The 19,595-nt window shown below is 35.5% G+C and overlaps 2 protein-coding genes across 5 annotated transcripts in view; one reads left to right on the top strand and one right to left on the bottom strand.

The window, feature by feature from the left end:
* SPATS2L (spermatogenesis associated serine rich 2 like) overlaps nucleotides 1-19,595 on the top strand; it is a 1,108,221-nt gene that overhangs the window by 565,238 nt on the left and 523,388 nt on the right. The gene's annotated exons all lie outside the window — the stretch shown is intronic.
* The window catches only part of TYW5 (tRNA-yW synthesizing protein 5), a 28,648-nt gene that overhangs the window by 7,062 nt on the left and 1,991 nt on the right, over nucleotides 1-19,595 (bottom strand). For 2 of the 4 annotated variants that reach the window (XM_050750730.1, XM_050750731.1), the window contains exons 2-8: nucleotides 14,351-14,486; nucleotides 9,816-9,885; nucleotides 7,014-7,080; nucleotides 6,449-6,493; nucleotides 5,307-5,444; nucleotides 2,751-2,838; nucleotides 2,271-2,387 (exon numbers count right to left, since the gene is read on the bottom strand). In XM_050750730.1, the coding sequence (XP_050606687.1) occupies nucleotides 2,271-2,387; nucleotides 2,751-2,838; nucleotides 5,307-5,444; nucleotides 6,449-6,493; nucleotides 7,014-7,080; nucleotides 9,816-9,885; nucleotides 14,351-14,486 (661 nt within the window). Of the gene's footprint in view, nucleotides 1-2,270; nucleotides 2,388-2,750; nucleotides 2,839-5,306; nucleotides 5,445-6,448; nucleotides 6,494-7,013; nucleotides 7,081-9,815; nucleotides 9,886-14,331; nucleotides 14,487-19,595 lie in introns of those variants that run through there. The other 2 variants (XM_050750733.1, XM_050750732.1) reach the window with 2 other exon arrangements.

The raw sequence follows: 19,595 nt of genomic DNA, 5'->3' as shown, positions 1-19,595 counted from the left end.
GTTTATACTTCCTGAGTCATGGAACCACATCAAAGTGTTTATTTTTTGGTACACAGAACATTTCAATTACTTGAGGAGTATCTTTGACCTTTTCTGATTCATTATAATACTTTTGTCCCTAAAGACTTCCTGTTCAAGCTGCAATTTGGTTTTCTAACTTGCTTACATTCGTATTCATTATAGCCTCCTCGTTTTATATTTTGAATGCAATTATAATCGTCTTATATTTCCTTCAGCTCCTTTATAAATAGTATACAACACTATAGCAAATATTTTGGTGGTGGAAATGATGAGTAAACTTTATTATATACCTAATTAATTTTTTTCCTTTTACTGGGAAGTTTACTACTTTATTTTCAAGTGAATCTAAACATTTTCAGAATATAGGTGCTGGAGGAATACTAAAGCAATACCACAATATAACAAAGATGGAACACTAATCACGAAAAAACCCTTTTAATCCTGTGAAAGGGAGATTTAAATTTTAGAAACTTATTCTAAGAGTGTTTAAGGAAAAACAAAAGCTTAACATATTTTATTTGGAAAACTAATTTTCAAACATGGTTTTAATCTTAACTACACTTTCTTTCAGAATTTTTTTTTCCCTTATTCAATATAATAGGAAGAAAATGCTAACCATTCAGTTGAATTTAAACCCAAAGATAGGAATTTTGCTTTTGTTTAAAAATATATGCAAATGTTCAGTATTTCTATTTTTTTTTTTCTTAAAACAATTGTATGAAGAATAAGGGAAAACTACATAGACCTTAATCATGCTCCCGAGATACAAAAACCAAAAATGTAAATTTAAAAGATGGCAATGGATTTGAAGACTAATACATGGGTTGCTTTCAATGAAAATAAGAATAAAAAGTCAATCAAATTTTTATAAATGATTATATGAAAACCATTATATTATATCAGGCCATTTTGGGGAAGACAAAGATGAACAAAACATAGTTCTTTGTCTTCAAGGAATTTATCTAGTCTCAAATGAAATAATCAAATATCTATCTTTATTAATAATATTTTTATCAATGAAAAGAAGTATTAATGATTCTTAATATATTAATTTAAATATGGAACTATAATTATAAATAGAATTTGTTAACATATCCCTTTAATTTTAATTACGACTTTTATAATCTTCAAGAGTTCACTTTTAAGTACTAATTACAGATGTTAATTACCTTGTTGTGTTGAACTTTATGGACTTTCAAACTAATGCCTATTAATTGAACAAGGAAATTAAGTGACACAAATCCAGACTGTATAGAAAAATAATGTACACAAATGATACTACAGGTGTTGAGATTATAACATTTTAATATTTAATGAAATCTTTCATCTGTTTTGGCCTTGAAAGATATTTATCTTTTTTTTTGTAAATATTTAAGTGACAAAGTTCTAAAATACAGAAATATTTTAAAAATAAAATAATTTACAAAACCAATCAGTATAAGCTTTTCCCAGATATAAAGTGTCTTACTTGATGTCATTTAATAAAATAGAGTATAATATTATTTTAAAAAAATTTTTTTTAAACCAACCAGTATAATGTTTTCCCAGATATAAAGTGTCTTACCTGGAAAATAATAATAATAATAAAAAAAAGCCATAAAAAAAGTGTCTTACTTGATGTCACTTAGTAAAATAGTTTAGAGTATAGTATTATTTTTATAGGTTGCCCTTGAAAGCAAGACTGTTAATTTAGTTTATTTAGACACAGGGTCTTGTTCTGTTGCTCAGGGTGGAGTATAGTGATTCCATGATGCCATGGCATCAACCTCCTCAACCTCAACCTCCTGGGCCCAAGAGATCCTTCTGCCTCAGCCTCCTGAGCAGCTGGGACTTACAGATGCACACCACCATGCCTGACTAAATTTATTTATTTATATTTGTAGAGACAGGGTCTCGCTATGTTGCCCATGCTGGTCTTGCACTTTTGGCCTCAAGCAATCCTCCCACCTTAGCCTCCCAAAGTTCAGGGTGGGAGGATTGCTTGAGGCCAAAAGTGCAAGACCTGTTAATTTATAGGCCAAAAGTGCAAGGACTGTTTTATAAGTTTGCCTAGGCCTGCTTTAAACACACACACACACACACACACACACAGAGTTTTGTCAAAAAATCATCTCGTATAGGACCAGATACATATAACAAATATATGTTTGTACTAAAAAAAAAAAAAAAAAAAAAAAAAATCACATGAAGGATGAGTGACAGAGTACACATTTTATAAATAGCACATTAGTGAGGTCTAGAAATCTTACCAGGAATGAATAATACATCACCAGCTTCAAGGGAACATTCATATCTTCTAGCCTTGGAAAAAAGTGGATATTTAGCCAAGTCTGGGTTATCTATATTCAGTACTTCTGATTTAGTACCTAAAAAATTCCAAAAAGGGATAATATAGATTCAGCAAAGTTAGCATTTTAAAAAAAGTAATCACAAATATAAATTTGAAAATTTATTCTTTTCTATCCAGTTACTTACTGTACCCACACTGTGAGAATTACTATGCTACTGACACCTAAGACAATTTTCAATGACTCACTCTTTAATTCTGATGACGATACCCATGTAATATAATTAAGATAATGTCAAATTTGAACCTGTTATTACATATATACACAAATACAATTACAATTAAGTCCTAAAGTGTTCTTTTCCTATAAGAATCAAGAGATTTCTCAAAAAGAGTAACTGAACAGACTTCAGAAATATAAACTTAAAGAAAAATCCCATACCTTTTAAATATAAATACTGGGCATCTCGAGGACTGAAGAGTACAACACGCTTTTTTCCTGTCACTTGTATTAACAAATTATCCATTACCTGAAGACCAATAAAAGCTTATGGGTAATCATTATCTAAAATTCAAATAAATAGAACCAATGGCATTCTAAACTTTAACTGCAAACCCGATCCTTTAATGAGACTTGACTTATTTTACTTAACTCTTACAGTTACCTAACAATAAAAACATTTGTATTCTATAAACAACTGGGCCTTAAAGACATTTCTGGAGTACTGCCCTAAAATGGGAAGACTTGGCAAATTAGAAAATGTGGAGTCAGAAAACGATTTGCCTTTGCCTCACTATTAACTGACAGCATAGTTAAGCCTATTTAAGGCTCCCCTTGGTGAATATTTACTATCTGTTAAGCAATGCTATCAGCCCAAAATTAGACAACAGAGTAAAAGCACTTAGAAAAATCAGATGCTAGGAAAATACAAGGTACTGCTGCAACCACTGCTACACTCTTTACATATGTTCATCCATAATTTCATTACAGGTATCTTGATTTTCAAATTATTTCTATAGGAATATAATCTCACAGATTTTCTTTTTTTTCTTTTCTGCAAACAGTATGATTTATGACAGATTTTCTTAATATATTTATTATTGGAGCAATCTTTTCCCATGAATGTAATGGTATACTTTCTTGGTACAGATTGTGAAAAAATGTTAAAGGCAGAGCCACATAATTCTCAGCTAAGGATTTAAGATAAACACTAAGCAAGATATATTCATGATTTTTTACTTCTACCTAAGCATTCTTCCTTTTAGTACTAACCCTTTACTTAGCGTTCCTCTGACTTAATTTTATAATAAAACCTTTATATATTATATTCTACTATAATTTATGTAAAAGGATACTACTCAAAATTTAAAACATAATCATAGAGGCTGGGTGTGGTGGCTCACGCCTGTAATCCTAGTACTTTGGGAGGTCGAAGTGGGCGGATAACTTGAAGTCAGGAGTTCGAGACCAGCCTGGCCAACATCGCAAAACCCCATCTATACTAAAAATAAATAAAATTAGACGGGTGTGGTTGTGCATGCCTGTAATCCTAGCTATCCAGGTAGCTGAGATATGAGAATGGCTTGAACCTGCAAGGGACTGGTTGCAGTGAGCTGGGATCGTGCCACTGCGCTCCAGCCTGGGTGAAAGAGCAAGACTCTGTCTCAAAAAACAACAATCATCATCATCATCAGCATCATCATCATCATAGAATATAGTTAAAATGTATTACCACATGATTTTCTCATATTATTCATATAAAACTGCAAAATATGCTAAGAGTTTATGTCTATTTCATTTAATTACAGATTTACTGACTGTGGTAAAATCCTCCCAAGAGGGTCTCAACTTAATTATAAAACACATGTATAAAATGTTATAGTGTGATTTATAACTTAAAATTTTTTTTTCTTTGGAAACTTGTTAGATATTCCTTTACCTTCCTTAAGTTTCTCTACTTCCCAACACCAAACTATATACCATACTAGTATTTTTAATGTTTTTAAAATGCTTATAGATGTGTATATAAACTTAAGCAAACAAAATAACACCACAAATAATCAAGATCAAAATTTTTTTTTTGGAGACAGAATCTCACTCTGTCGCCCAGGCTGGAGTGCAATGGCGCCATCGGCTCACTGCAAGCTCCACCTCCTGGATTCACGCCATTCTCCTGCCTCAGCCCCCGGAGTAAGTGGGACCACAGATGCCCGCCACGACGCCCAGCTAATTTTTAAAATTTTTAGTAGAGACGGGGTTTCACCGTGTTAGCAGGATGGTCTCGATCTGACCTCGTAATCTGCCCGCCTTGGTCTCCCAAAGTGATGGAATTACAGGCATGAGCCACCGCACCCGGCTGATCAATATCAATATTGTACACATTTTTGCTGCCCTACAAATACAGCAGATATTTGATATTCTCAAGGCATATATATATAAGACTTGTTAAGACTTGTTTCCTTCTTTACTTCCTAATATTTTTGAAGTGAAGGTGTTTTATTATATATATATCCTAAGATCTTCAGACATCCCCAAATTCTTACAATTGGTAATGACTCAACAAGCTCCAGCCTTTTTCCTGAATAACATAACTCTGGATGACCCAGAGAGTTATGGATCTCTGGGTGGCCAGAGTCATGTGTATCATTTATACCTCCTCATATTACAAGCTTACCGCTTTTTCCAATAGTTTCCCCCATTATCTGGTGGCCATTTTTCACATGGAAAAAAAAATCACTTCATAAAACTTGGTATATATATGATGATGAATCAAGAATAGGACCACAGGGAAATACAAATGTGAGGAACCAATTATTTTGCCATTAGCAAAATAATTCATTCCTCTATCACTGCTATGCACAGCACCTATTTTCAAAAGTCATGTTTCAGTGAATTACACAGATCTTTAGGATAACCTATAGGAAGTTGAAACTGACTGTTAAATCTATAATGCAAAAGATCTATTGTAGCTTTAAATTTCTCATTTATGTAGCATACATCATAATGAGTCCATAGTTGTAATCCTGGTGAACTAATTCGAAAAACACTGGAAAAGAATTGTTCCTCTTTGAAGAATTCTGGAAACTTAATATCTTCTTTCAACAAAGGAAACTGCTTTCTGATATCTGCAACATCCTGCATTTACAGAAACATAAAAAGAAAACATCACATTAGACCCTATGATATTAAGGCAGACTGGGGCAAGCAAACTTTGTTCACTGCTTTAAAATACTATGATGTGACCATGTGCCAATACAGGATCTCTCTCTCTCTCTCTCTCTCCCCCACAAGTAGATGAGATTATAGGCACCTCCTACCACACCCAGCTAATTTTTGTATTTTTAGTGGAAACAGGATTTCCCATGTTGGCCAGGCTGGTTTCGAACTCCTGACCCCAGGTGATCCACCCGCCTCAGCCTCCCAAAGGGCTGGGTTTACAGGCATGAGGCCGCCTTGCCTGGCCGATATATGATCTTTCAAATGAAAAAATACAAGGCTGTGTAACAAGATTGCAGATTTAATAGTATCACTACTGTTAAGCTCAATATGCTTCAATAATAGAAAGGTTCTTTCTACTTTAAGCAAGAATTACACAATTGTCATTCACTCTAATATTCGGGAGTCAACACCTTGAACTAACATTACTAGTCATCACCTACACAAAACCTGTGAATTCTACTGAGGGAGGGGACTAAAAGAGAGGGTAAACAACTAAATGGTGACATAAATGGAAAAAATAATCTTATTTGATCATTTTAGGGACTACTCCTTAATATGGCAGCCATACTAATTTGACTCTGAATACATGTTAAAACTTATAGAGGATTCTAATAATTATTTCAAATTAATATTTTATTAACTGAGTCGCCACACATAAAATATACAGTAGAAGAGATTTCTTATTATATAGAGATTAGATGACTATAAACACTAAGATTCTACAGGCCTACCTGAATACTAAGTAATCAATTTTTAATCATCTTACTTCTTATTCAGGGGCACAAAACACTGGGAAAAGAATGGAAAAGGACAGAACAGGGAATATGTCAGGCAGTAAGTATAAAAATTACAGTGTTGCCAGTTAACATATATACGACCATTTAGATTTTAGGGAACTGTTTTACATTTAGAATTCTTACCTTTCTAGGGTCTTCTCCAAGTGACCGTAAGTAGTATTTCTCATCCTTAAACATCCCAAAGAAAAATAACATCAGCAATATTTTACCTTTTTAAATGTAAAAATACTAGGATACGTACAGCTATCATGTATTCATAATAATTAAAAGTAAAAAAATAATTATGTACTGAGAACTATGAAAAAAAATAAAACACCTTCACTTCAAAAATATTAGGAAGTAAAGAAGGAAACAAGTCTTAAAATCTGACCCAGTTAAGTAGTTTTCTAAAAAATTCAATTATCGCTGGGCGCGAGGGGTCACAACCGTAATCCTAGCACTCTGGGAGGCCAGGGCAGGAAGATAGCTTAAGTCCAAGAGCTCAAGACCAGATTGGACATTGGAGTGAGACACCACCTACAAAAAAATACAAAAAATTAGCTGGGCATGGTGGTGCGTGCCTGTAGTCCCAGCTACTTGGGAGGCTGAGGCTGCAGTGAGCTATGATCATGATACTACACTCCAGCTTGGCTGACAGAGCAAGACCTTGTTTCAAAAAAGAAAAAAAAAAAAACTTCAATTTTCTTACCCTTTCTACTAATGCTCTCTGGTGGCCATATGAAGAAATGTCTTTAATATGTTGCTCATGATAGTGACTGGATCCAAAAAACAATAAGGAGAATAAATTCCAAAGGCAACATATACATACCATCTCTAAAGCTACAATGATTTAGTCTTTACATTCCAAATTATTTAGACTCTTATTTTAATAGTGTCTTAATACTTAGTAAATATAATACAACTGTACAGTAACAGATACCTTATGCTTTTAATAATATATTTTTTTAAACTTGAGAACGCTGCATTTTATCAAGCTAAGCCTATCCCTGCCTATCAATTCTCAAGCCAAATGCTTAAGATTCAGCTCTTGTATGAATTAGAAAAATATAATTTTATTGCAGTAAACTTAAACTGATCGTTTAAAAAAATCATGATTTAATTTTTTTTAATTAATTAATTGTTTTGAGACAGGGTCTCATTCTGTCACCCAGGCTGGAGTGCGGTGATGCGATCACACCCACTGCAGCCTCAACCTCCTGGGCTCAGGCAATCCTCCTGCCTCAGCCTCCCAAGTAGCTGGGACGTTCAGCTAATTATTTTTACTATTTGTAGAGAAGGAGACTCGCTATGTTGTCCAGGTTGATCTCGAACTCCTAGACTCAAGTGATCCTCCTTCCTTGGCCTCCCAGAGTGCTGGGATTATAAGCATGCGCCACTGTGCGTGGCCAAAAATTATTATTTATCCTTCACCAAGTACCTAAATAGGGAACTGTTTGAATTATAAAACATTCACTGTTAAGAGAAGTGAGATATACCAAGTCAAGCACTTGGACAATCTAAACTCAGAATTCTGCCTCTTTCACCCAACACTGAGCATTATAAACTTCAAAAGAGCTTCATATTTATCTTAAGACATAAATTGACGATTGAGGTTTTAATTGAACTCTCAGTGTTTTCTATTTTTAGCTAGCACTACATCACATAGATTCTATAAATTACTGGCTAATAGGTTTCAAAATATGTTCTTCAAAATTCTAAGGGTTTTCTACTAGTTCTAACATTTCAAGATTTAAAAAATAAAATTAATGCAGCAGACACAGAAGTGCATTGCTCAGAAATTCCTTCAGGAAAGAACTCACTGCTTAACTGCAAGGAGTGTGATTAGCTTAGAGCTACCAGCTGTTAACTTCTTCAGGTCCACTTCAGGATTGGAACCTAGGTCATGCTCTTCTTGGGGTAGTCCCAACCAGTGACTTAAGCTGTTAAAAGACCTAGACACTGCCACCCAATGCAGGACTGCCACACAGGCAGTCTGCTCAGGAGTTCCAATGAGCCGTCAGAGACTGTCAGATCTGTATCTACAGCTCATGGCTTCCCCTTATCCAATCCTGCTTCCTCCCATTTCCTTTCACAGGTATTTCTCCTATTTAAAAAGCCTTTTGCACTCCTAATTCCATCTCAGCATCTGCGTCCTAGAGGACCAAACTGACAGTTCATGTTGATCTTGTTTACATACTTTCCATGATTTTTAGACTTTAATCTTTTACCATGTGTCTATTTCTTTTACTTCACATTTCATGGCTATTTAAATCTATACCACTGATTACCCTTAGACAGGAAAGTACCAAAGGGCAACTGAATATACATGTTCAAAGCATGGCTATAAAGTTATAAAACAGTTCTCAGGTGTAGCTAATGGAATCAATTTAAAAAGACATTTTGGTTATACTACAGAATCACAGACCTACAGAGTTTGTGGGGATTGCAGCGGTAATCTGGTGTAACTATTACCTGACAAGAGGACTGTAAAAATGCAACACCTTTTGGAACCAAACTGCCCAGCCCAGCTGGCTCAAATGCAGAAAACAGGTTTATTCAAAGCTTCAAAAGCAATTTGTTTTTAAAATGTGCTTTTGAATAACACAGTGAATTTTTTTTGTGTGTGTGAGACAATTAACGCTCTTGTTGCCCAGGCTGGAGTGCAATGGCGCGATCTAGCTCACCACAACCTCTGCCACCCGGGTTCAAGCGATTCACCTGCCTCAGTCTCCCAAGTAGCTGGGATTACAGGCATGCACCATCACGCCCAGCTAATTTTGTATTTTTAGTAGAGACGGGGTTTCTCCACGTTTGTCAGGCTGGTCTCGAACTCCTGATCTCAGGTGATCCACCCGCCTTGGTCTCCCAAAGTGCTAGGATTACAGGCGTGAGCCACTGTGCCTGGCCAACACAGGAAATTTTTAAAAACATATTTATATACAAGGCCTTGATGCCGTATCTCAAGGTATTTAAATTGAATTATTTAAAGCTAGACTATAATTAAGTAGAATTCTTCCGCATTTAATCCTGAACAAATATTATAGCAAATATACACAAAAGAAATCACATTGATAATAAGAATACAGAAACAGTCTAATAGTCAATAGATATGAAAATGAAGTTTTCCATTAGCATTTGAAGTTGACATATCAGACCAAAGCATTTTAAAAGGATGTAACATTAATAGCTAACATTTAATGAGTAATTTCTACACATCAGGCACTGCTAAGTATTTTACTGATTTTATTTAGTTAATCCTCACAAACACTTTATAAAATAGGTACTATTATTTCCCCCATTTCACAGATGAGTATACTGAAGTACAGAAAAATAATTTGGCCAAAGTTTGAGAGCTAATAAATAGCAGAGCTACAGTCTATGATGCATCCAACCAAATCTTACGAATGTCTATCAGAGAAGGCTATAGCTCTTGTATACTATTCCTTCATAAGGAAATCCATTTAGTATATCGATATTAATGCCTAATTTTAAAAATGTTAAAAGCAATTACCTCTGAAACGAAGAATTCTTTATGCTTCTCTTCAGCTGCCCTCTGGACCAACTGGTCAAAAGGTAAAGTTCTGAAATAAACACAAAAGAATTCTTGGACTTAATAATAACAGATCAACTAGTAAGAATCTAATGACTATACATAAAGGCTTGTTGGAGTTGGATATAATTTCCTGTTTTATAATATCTGTAATTTTTATTATAACTTATTACATGAAATTCTAACTTTTCAAAACTTATTGAGCAGTATGTTTACTTGACCTAAGTTGTCTGAAATTTTGGAATTAAAGATTTCAAAATCTATGGTACAGATGGATCCTTCCATAGGTCAATATTCTATTCCAAGTTATGACAGAAAAATGTTTCTATGGTATCTGATGACCTTTGTAAATATACAGACTTTCAGGTTCTGATTGCTACTTATTTTTAAGTGTCATGGCAAAACAAATCTTGTGAAAAGTGGGGCAAACTACTAGTGTTACTTTGGAAGAGACAGTACACAAATGGTCCCATGAAGATAACCCCCCCCCATATTCCTGCCTTTTGGCATATCACAGAACTCAGAAGCCAGTAACACTGCTCTCATCCTGCTGCACCACCCTCTATCATTTTAAGGCTTCTGAGGAATAGTTCAATGAGAATTCCAGTGAAGTGACCAATTTTTATTCTTCAAAATTTCTGCCCAAATGCCTGTCTCCTTCCATCCTGATGAACAGGGCTGAACACTGTGGAACCAAAATTTGTTTCCTTTACATCACACTCTTGAGCCAGAAGGATATTCTTACTCTAGATTGCATCTATCCCTTTACTCTCTAGAATCAAAAGTATTGCCCTGTAAATGAAGATGATATGGTATAGGTAACAAGACAATGAGTCCTCAAAAGCCTCTCCTCTGCTACCCCCACTACACTCCTGCCTCCAAACTTGTGATTAAAAGCTGTAATCTTTTCAGTCTTACTACTAAATATCTTCCCACTTGAACTCTGTACTGAGAAAGTTGAAAGAAAAGGTTGAATACTTTCTCCTTCTCTATGAGAAGATGACCTTGGGCCAGCTTACTTTCTCCTTGCACTGTTTTCCCAGAAACATACTGGGTAAACACAAACACGGTGTGAACCCATGAATTACGCTGAATACAAAAAAATTAAAGATAAATGTAGAATGTCAGTTGTCATATCGGGTAACACTGTTTATTGTAAAAATAATCCGATAGATGAATTATGTTTGCACTAGGTGGCCTAAAAATGGACTACAAATACTTGTTCAGAAGCAGATGATTTGGTTTTCCTATGTGTAGTGCAACTCTCCTGAGTATGGTCCTTGGAGGAAAGCAGAAGCTAAGTTCATGGGGTGTTTCAAGCTACTGGTTTCTATGGACCGTATGTTTTACCTAAGCTCAGCTGTTTCTATACTACCTCCATTGTCTCATTCCCTTACAACTAAGCTGTAACTTGATGAGTCAAAAAACAGTCCCTGGATTTGTATAAAGACTCCACTGATACTATCCTGCTAGAATGCCGTTTCCTGCCTTATATCCTCCTGCAGAAAGGTAAGGGAATCTGAAGCCAGGTTATGGATTGGTGGATGCTCTGTATGTCAATCTGAACTTGAGGCCACTGCTGGTAATTATGTAGAGTGAGCACTGCAGGAGAGAAAAGAGGGATCTGCCATCTACTTAGACCAATGCAGAGTACTATTTCTTTGACTATATATAGTGTCTGACTAATATCAACAAATTTACTTGGCATTCTCCTACTCAATGATTCCCATCTCTGACCTCACCATATACCCTTCATTCTTTCTTGCTTTCATTCTTCAAAGCATCTTTGTCTGGGCCAGTGGGGAAGTTTATCTGGACCATAGCTACTACTATAATTGCTGCATTTACCCAGGCTTAGCTTTCTTACTAGGGAGAACAAAAAAGTGTTTCAAGACTTTTAGAAAAACAGAGCAGAATAGTGACCCTGAAAGAGCAGACAGAGTAGCTCAGCCCAGAGAAGCAGAACTGGGATGCCACCAGCAACCTTCTCTCCTAGGTAATGGTACCTGTCATAGCTTCTACTAAGCCCAGATGGGGGAGAAATTAGGTATGTAAATTGGGAAGTTCTTTGGCTTTTTAAAAATCTATCCTATCCATGCTTCAAAAAGAAGGGCATTGGTTATTAAAGTGCCATTTGTCTGGACTGGCACCAGTAAGGAAGGTAATGTCAAAGAAGGCTTAATCATGGGCTCCATGGAGTCAGGGAAATTAAACACCTTGGGTTCTGTCACTTCAAGCTATGTGATCCTGGAGAAGTTACTTAATATTTTTAACCTCTCTTTCCTCATCTGTGAAATTATTATTAAAAATATCTGCCTCACAGATTGTTCTGCAGTTGAAATGAGTAATATAACCTAGATGGCTTGGCACAGTACCTGGAATATAATAAGTGCTCAGCAAAGGACAGATGGTGGGGTTAACAACAATGACAACGTACCCTTCTGCAGCATGCAAGTAGTCATCAACACTTTAAAAAAGAAGAAAAAAGCCCTTCACTGTCTTGTTCCCCGTTTGGAAAAGGCTGCTTTATAAAATCAAGATCAGAACTGATGAGAGTACAATAAACAAGAGCAAGATGATGACAGGAATTACAGGATGTGACAGGAAGATGTGGCAAACCTTACATGATGAGACTTTTTTTAAAAAAAATCTATGATCAGAAGAATGCCAACAATATCCTTTGACCACACAAGGTTCTTTTGTCCATACTCTCCTGACTCTGAACAATGAGCGCTACCAAGAAGAAAGAAGTAAAAGTTCATACTTGTTAATGTATCACTCTTCCAAAGTTTGATAAAGCATAAAAGCAACCTCAATTTCAAGTGATAATAATAATATATATGTGTGTGCAGGGTTTCTTACTTTCTAGTCTCTCTTTGGCCTGGTTGCATTCCTTCTTTCCTACTGCCTGGTAAATGCTAAAAATGACTAAACCTATTTTTTTTGTTGCACTAAAAAAATAATCTTGCAACTTTTTAGTAGCTCTAGTGAAAGGCTTGGCGGAAGCTGCGATAGGAACTATTACATAATGTATGTGCTTCAAAAACAAGTTTTGAAAAGTTTAAAAAGACATGACAAAACATCAAGGCAATTCAAGATGAAGTTTCAGTACTCATTTGTTATGGCATTGGACTCCCTGGAAAATAAACATCATTAACTGCTGGCTGAAAAACACTCATCGTTCTGGCATTTTTAATTTGATAAAAAATGAAAAGTTCCTACACTTGGAAAAACTTAAGGCAATTAAATTCAATTCATGGACTATTAATAACTAAAACCATTATGGTGACTATTCAAAGGATTAAAAACTGAGCAATGCTTTGGCAGCTGCTATATGAACTTGGAAAACTAATGAGAAAGGAATGGCTGTGGACATTAGAAGCTCTGTTTAACTCATCTCTAAATTGAAGTCTTGTGAACTACATGGTTTTTCAATAGACTGAATTTGCTGGGAACTTCACATGCTCAGAGTTTGAAAGCTGTTTGTTTTTAATTTAACAATTTAAATGAAACTCATGGGAATAAATAGCAAATGAAATCTGTAAGATGACAGCATTTAAAACTTTCATCTTTAGACAATCAGCAGCTTTTGACTATTTCTTATTTACTTTTAAGAAATTCCACAGCATAAAATGACAATCATGGGAGAAATTAAAGGTACTTAAGACTATTTTATCAAAAGGGAAAATTAAGTATGATTTTTAAAAGTTATCTAAGATGATGAAATATTATACCAAACATAGCTTGTCCTGGTTGTCTGGAGAGGACAGAAAAAGAAAACACGAGCCTTTTAGAATTTCCTATTCTATATAACAGTTACTAATGTGATAGGATCAACTAATTAATCAAGCATTGAATGAGTACGGCACATCCAACTTCGTATGAAATCTAACCCTAGTTACAGAAATTTTCTCTTCCTTCCATGACTCCAGAAGGTATTGGGTATATACCCTATTTAAAAAATTGTTGGCCAGGCATGGTGGCTCATGCCTGTAATCCCAGCACTTTGGGAGGCTGAGGCAGGTGGATGCCTTGAGGCCAAGAGTTTGAGACCAGCCCAGCCAACATGGTGAAACCCTGTCTCTACTAAAAATACAAAAGTCAGCTGGGCATAGTGGCACGTGCCTGTAATCCCAGCTACTCGGGAGGCTGAGGCAGGAGTATCACTTGAACCCAAGAGGCAGAGGTTGCAGTGAGCCGAAATCACGCACCTGCACTCCAGCCTGGGTGGCCCAGTAAAACTCTGTCTCAAAAAAAAATAAAAAATAAAATAAAAAATTGTCATTGTATAATTATGTAAACTCAGAATTCTTGTCTTTTAAAAACCACTCTTTAAAAATCAGTAAGCTATTCCATGATTACATCAAACCAGCCAAAAGATGAAATGCCATATGGTCTTTGTATAATAATGCAAAAATATTTTAAAAGTTTTAAAAAAGTTATTTGTATCCCCAGAGTAAACCTCAGAAGAAAATACCTATATACAAAGTTCTTACTAATGAAGTCCATCTGTGCAACTGCAGCAACATGAATCTTTACTTCTTTCTTCCCTCCAACTTGGCTTAGGTAATCCACTGTCCATTTGCTTGTACATGGCCCCAAATCAATCCCTTCCAACACAAGAGGTTTTCTCTGTAAGTGGGGAAAGAAGTACAACAACAAAATTCATGAAAACCAACGACACATCAAGAGCTGTATTTGGCAACAGGAAGACAAAAAACAAGTAAGATCTGACTCTTGCTCCCAAGATGCTCGACCTCAAAGCTTTTGACAGTTCATGTTGTCACTAAAACAAGAAGAGGGGCCATGTGAAATATCTAGAACAAAATTTTAAGATTAGAAAAACAAAACAAAACTGCAAGACCATCAATATATAATGACTAAAATTTGTACTTTATAGTCAAATATTTTTGTAACTTTTAATTTCGATGTCATTTCAAACTTATAAAAAAGTTTTAAGAACACTACAAAGAAGTTCCGTAAACGCTTTACCCCAATTCACCAACTGTTAACATTTTGCACATTTGCTTTATGATTTGTTCTTACTGTCAATAAAAGGACATATTATCATTAATTGAAATTAAATTAAGCATAATTTAATTTTTCTGGAACCATTTCAAGGTTAAATTGCTGACACCATGGTCCTTATCTCTAAAAATTTAAGTATATTTTCTGAGAACAAAGACATTCTCTTATATAACCACAGAATAATTACCAAAATTATATTTAACATTGACGTAGGCTGGGCGCAGTAGCTCACGCCTATAATCCCAACACTTTGGGAGGCCGAGGGTGGATTGCTTGAGGTCAGGAGTTTGAGACCAGCCTGGGCAACATGGTGAAATCCCATCTCTACTAAAAATAAAAATTTAAAAAAAAAAAAAAATTGAAGTGTGGTGCATGTCTGTAATCCCAGCTACTCGGGAGGCTGATGTGGAAGAATTGCTTGAACCTAGGAGACGGAGGTTGCAGTGAGCTGAGATCGTGCCATTGCACTCCAGCCTGGGCAACAGAGTGAAACTCCGTCACACACAAAAAAACAAAAAACAAAACACTGACATAATACTATTATCTAATCTACAGTCCATATTCAAATTTTGCTAATTGTCCCAATGATTTCCTTTAGCGTTTTTTCCTAACCCAGAATTCAATCTGAGATGTCACACTGCATTCAGTTGCTATGTCTCTTTTAATCTGAAATGTTTAATCGTCAGCCTCTTTATCTTCTATGACCTTGACATTTTGGAAGAGTATAGGCCAGCTATTTTTAGAAAACCCTTCAATTTGGGTTTATCTCAAGTTTCTTCGTAATTAGACTCAAGTTACACATTTTGGAAAAGGAATGTGCCACAAAAGGAATGGTGTAGCCTTCTCAGCATGCCACATCAGGTAGCACACGATGTTTTGCTACGATGAGTACAAAAAACAGTGATTTTTCTAAACTCCATCATTTCTTCTACATTTATTAGTTGGCATACTAATATCGAAATGAGCTCTAACTTCTCCACTGAATTATTTTATTCACTGGGTAATAATCTAGTGGTATAATTTTGACACCCAAATTATCCCAGATTTGGCCAGTAAGCCCCTTCAAGATGCTTCTTGTGACTTTTTAACCGGGGCACTTCCTTACATTATGGCAAAACAACATGACCCAACATCTTTGATACTTTCTCTGCTCAGCCTTGTGATCAGTCATTTCTTAAAGTAGCTCTGGTTTCTTCTGAGTGGACAGAGCTAGGATATATGTGAGGGTCTATGTATATCCCACAAATATATCTACACGTATACCCCATATATGCATATACCTATTCTGTTCAGCTCTCTCTCCATATATGTCCATATATATAATACATGCACACACACATTTACCTAACAGGTGTACGTATGAGCCATAAACATTTCAAGGTTCATTATAATCTACTGAATTTGTAACTCCGATTTTCAGCCGTGGGAAACCTAGTTCCCATTATCCTCAATGTTTAATGACTTGCAAAATCCCAGAATTCACAGGAAGTAAAGAATTCACAGAATTTGCTTTTGCCACTGTTAGGTCACACCACTGTAAAAAACATGTCTACAACAGGTCCTCAAGTAAAGTTATAACACAGACAAGGAAAAAAAGAAAATCAATTCCTAGCCAGGGCCCCTGTCTGAGTAGAGTTTTTGCATTGTCCTCACACCTCTGTGGGTCTTCCCTGGGTACTCTGGTTTCCTCCCACAACCCAAAGATGTGCACATTAGGTTCACTGGCATGTCTAAATAGTCCCAGCATGAATGAGTGCACGTGTGTGTGTGTGTGCGCACGTGTATGTGTGTGTGTGCCCTGAGATGACATGGTATCTTGTCCAGGGTTGGTTCCTACCTTGTGCCCTGAGCTGCCAGGATAAACTCTGGCCACCTGTGACCCTGAACTGGAATAAGCAGGTTGGAAAATGAAGGAAGAAGTGAATACAAAGTATGTAAAACAAAAATTTGTAAAGCATATGATAATCATTCAAGTGCACAATAAACAAGTCAATATGAAAGCACTCAGTGAACCTGCCATACTTGTTTTGAACTGTTCAGTGGTAGGAGGTGCTCCTTACAATTTTCCATTTGTAAACATTTATTCCTTGATTTAACCCACCACTACTATGACCACTGTCACATAACAATTCACCAAAAATTGAGTAATTATTTATTTTTATTAATCCTTCTTAAATGTTCATGTAGCTCACATTTACTTCAATGTTTAAGATTAGAAATGTTTTGGGTCTTTATTTACAAGTTTGGTGATGTTTTTGTGACCAGAAATATGCCACTGGAACTTATATCTTGTTTCTATCAATTAGCCTGTGGTAAAACTGGTTTCATTATAGGTCATTTCCCTTAAAGCTGCAGCTTCCAAGAACCTACTGAGAACGTTAAATGAGGACTTTACTGTACTAACTAGAATTCAGTTTGTTTTCAGTTCTTTCTGTCTTAGATTGAGGACATATAATTAAAGTATTGTGTTTAAAAAAAGTGACTTGGGTAACTTCTCCCTCTCCCACTTAAATAGGTTCATGTGTTACTTTTTATATTCTATATTAGGGTGTTTTAAAAAATAACTTTTCCATCCTTGTTGATTTTATTATTATGACTTTAGAATGTAAAACATTAACGTGATTACCCAAATCAAAACTATATAAAAGTCACCCCATCCACATTCTTCCATCTCATACTCACACATCCCCTATGCATAACCATCTCATTAATTTTTGGCTTATCATTCCTTTCTTTCTTTTTTGCAAAGTGATTAAAAACATGTATTTCATTATCTCTTCCCTTTTTTACATAGATAGTAGCTTACTATATATTTTCTTTCGTTATGTGCTTTTTAAAAACTTCATAAATATATCCTAGAAATCACCACTATCAGTTCAGATATCGCCTTTATTCTTTTTTACATCTTAGTATACCTCAGTGTAAATGGGCCATAATTTATTCAACTATTCTTGCCTGCATAGGCATTTAGGTTATTTCCAATAATTTGCAAGTGCAGTAACACTATGTAAATATTTACACATTTTTGGAGCTATATCTCCAGAATAAATTCCTAAATGAGGAATTACTGGGTCATAAAGTAAACACAGTTAGACATGCCAAAAGAGTTGTACCATTTGATATAAAATTTGACTGTGTCAGTTTCTTCACGGCCTCACCAAGAGTATTACCAGAGCTTTTCAAATTTTTGCCAATATGATACGAGAGAAGTTGTATCTCAGTGTAGCTTTATTTCTCTTAAGAGTAAACTTAAACATCCTAGTTTAAAGGCCATTTTAATGTTGTTTTTTCCCCCTCTATTATTTGCTCATTTTTCTACCAGATTTTCAGCCTTTTACCCCCTTTTGAAAGTTCTTTCCATACAAGGGTTTTTACTGTCCTTTATATGAGATAAATGTTGCAAATATTTTCTCCCACTTTGTATTTGTCTTTCAAATTTGCTTATAGTGTTTCTGGCAAACAAATGTTTCATGTAGTCAAATTTTAATCTAATATTATACCTGAATTTTGAGTCATAGCTAGAAATGCCGTCCATACACCTAGATTATAGAGGAATTTACCCTTATTTTCTTCTAGCACTTGTGTAGCTTCCTTTTTATTGTATTGCCAAGTATACTCACAACTTGTGTAGTTTCATTTCTTTACATTTTTCTGATCCACTTGGAGTTTATTCTTGTGTACAGTGTGAGATATAAACTGAATTTTATCATTTTCTAAGTGAAACTCCTCTGTATAACACCATAATGGTGGATTCATTTCATTATAAATTTGCCCAAACCCATAAAATGTACAATATCAATAGTATGCCTTAATATAAACTATGAATTTTGGGTGAAAATGATGTGCCAGGCCGGGTGCGGTGGCTCTCGCCTGTAATCCCAGCACTTTGGGAGGCTGAGATGGGCGCATCACCTGAGCTCAGGAGTTCGAGACCAGCCTGGCCAACAAGGCAAAACCCCGTCTCTACTAAAAAATACAAAAATTAGCCGGCCGTGGTGGTGGGTGCCTGTAGTTCTGGCTACTCAGGAGGCTGAGGCAGGAGAATCGCTTCAACCCTGAAGGCGGAGGTTACAGTGAGCTGAGATTGTGCCACTGTACTCCAGTCTGGGCGATAAGAGCAAAACTCCATTTCAAAAAAAGAAAAGAAGAAAGAAAAAGAAAATGATGTGCCAATGTAGGTTTATCAATTGCAACAAATACACCACTCTAATGAGGGGATGTATCATGGAGGAGGCTATCCATGTGTCAGCGCAGGAAGGATATGAGAAATCTCTGTACCTGTGGTCTATTGTGCTGTGAACCTAAAAAGGCTCTAAAAAACAGTCTATTTTTTAAAAAGTCATTTTTTGCCCTATTGATTTTTGAAATGTCATGTTTATTATACACTAAATTTCCATAGAAATAGATATTTCCTGCACTTTCTATTCTAGTCCCTTGGTCTATCTATTCATGTACCTGTACAATGTACAGTGTTAATTATGGAGTTATTAGAAAATATTTAACAAAAACTCATAGCACTATGCTCCCTCATACTTTTTAGTGTTTCCAGATAGAAAGGTCTTTTTTTCCAATTTTGTTATGAATTTCTAGTTTTACTGCCCTATGGCCAAAGAAAGTTGTTTGTAATTTTCAACTCTTTAAAATGTAATGATGCTTTGTGATATGTCTTGTCTGAAGAGATTAAATTACAAAATACCTTTTACTATGCATCTT

Source organism: Macaca thibetana, chromosome 12, assembly GCF_024542745.1.
Source record: "Macaca thibetana thibetana isolate TM-01 chromosome 12, ASM2454274v1, whole genome shotgun sequence".
In the NCBI taxonomy this organism is placed as follows: Eukaryota; Metazoa; Chordata; class Mammalia; order Primates; family Cercopithecidae; genus Macaca; species Macaca thibetana.
Note: the sequence above shows the minus strand (reverse complement) of the source record. Positions and strands in the feature narration are given on the sequence as shown.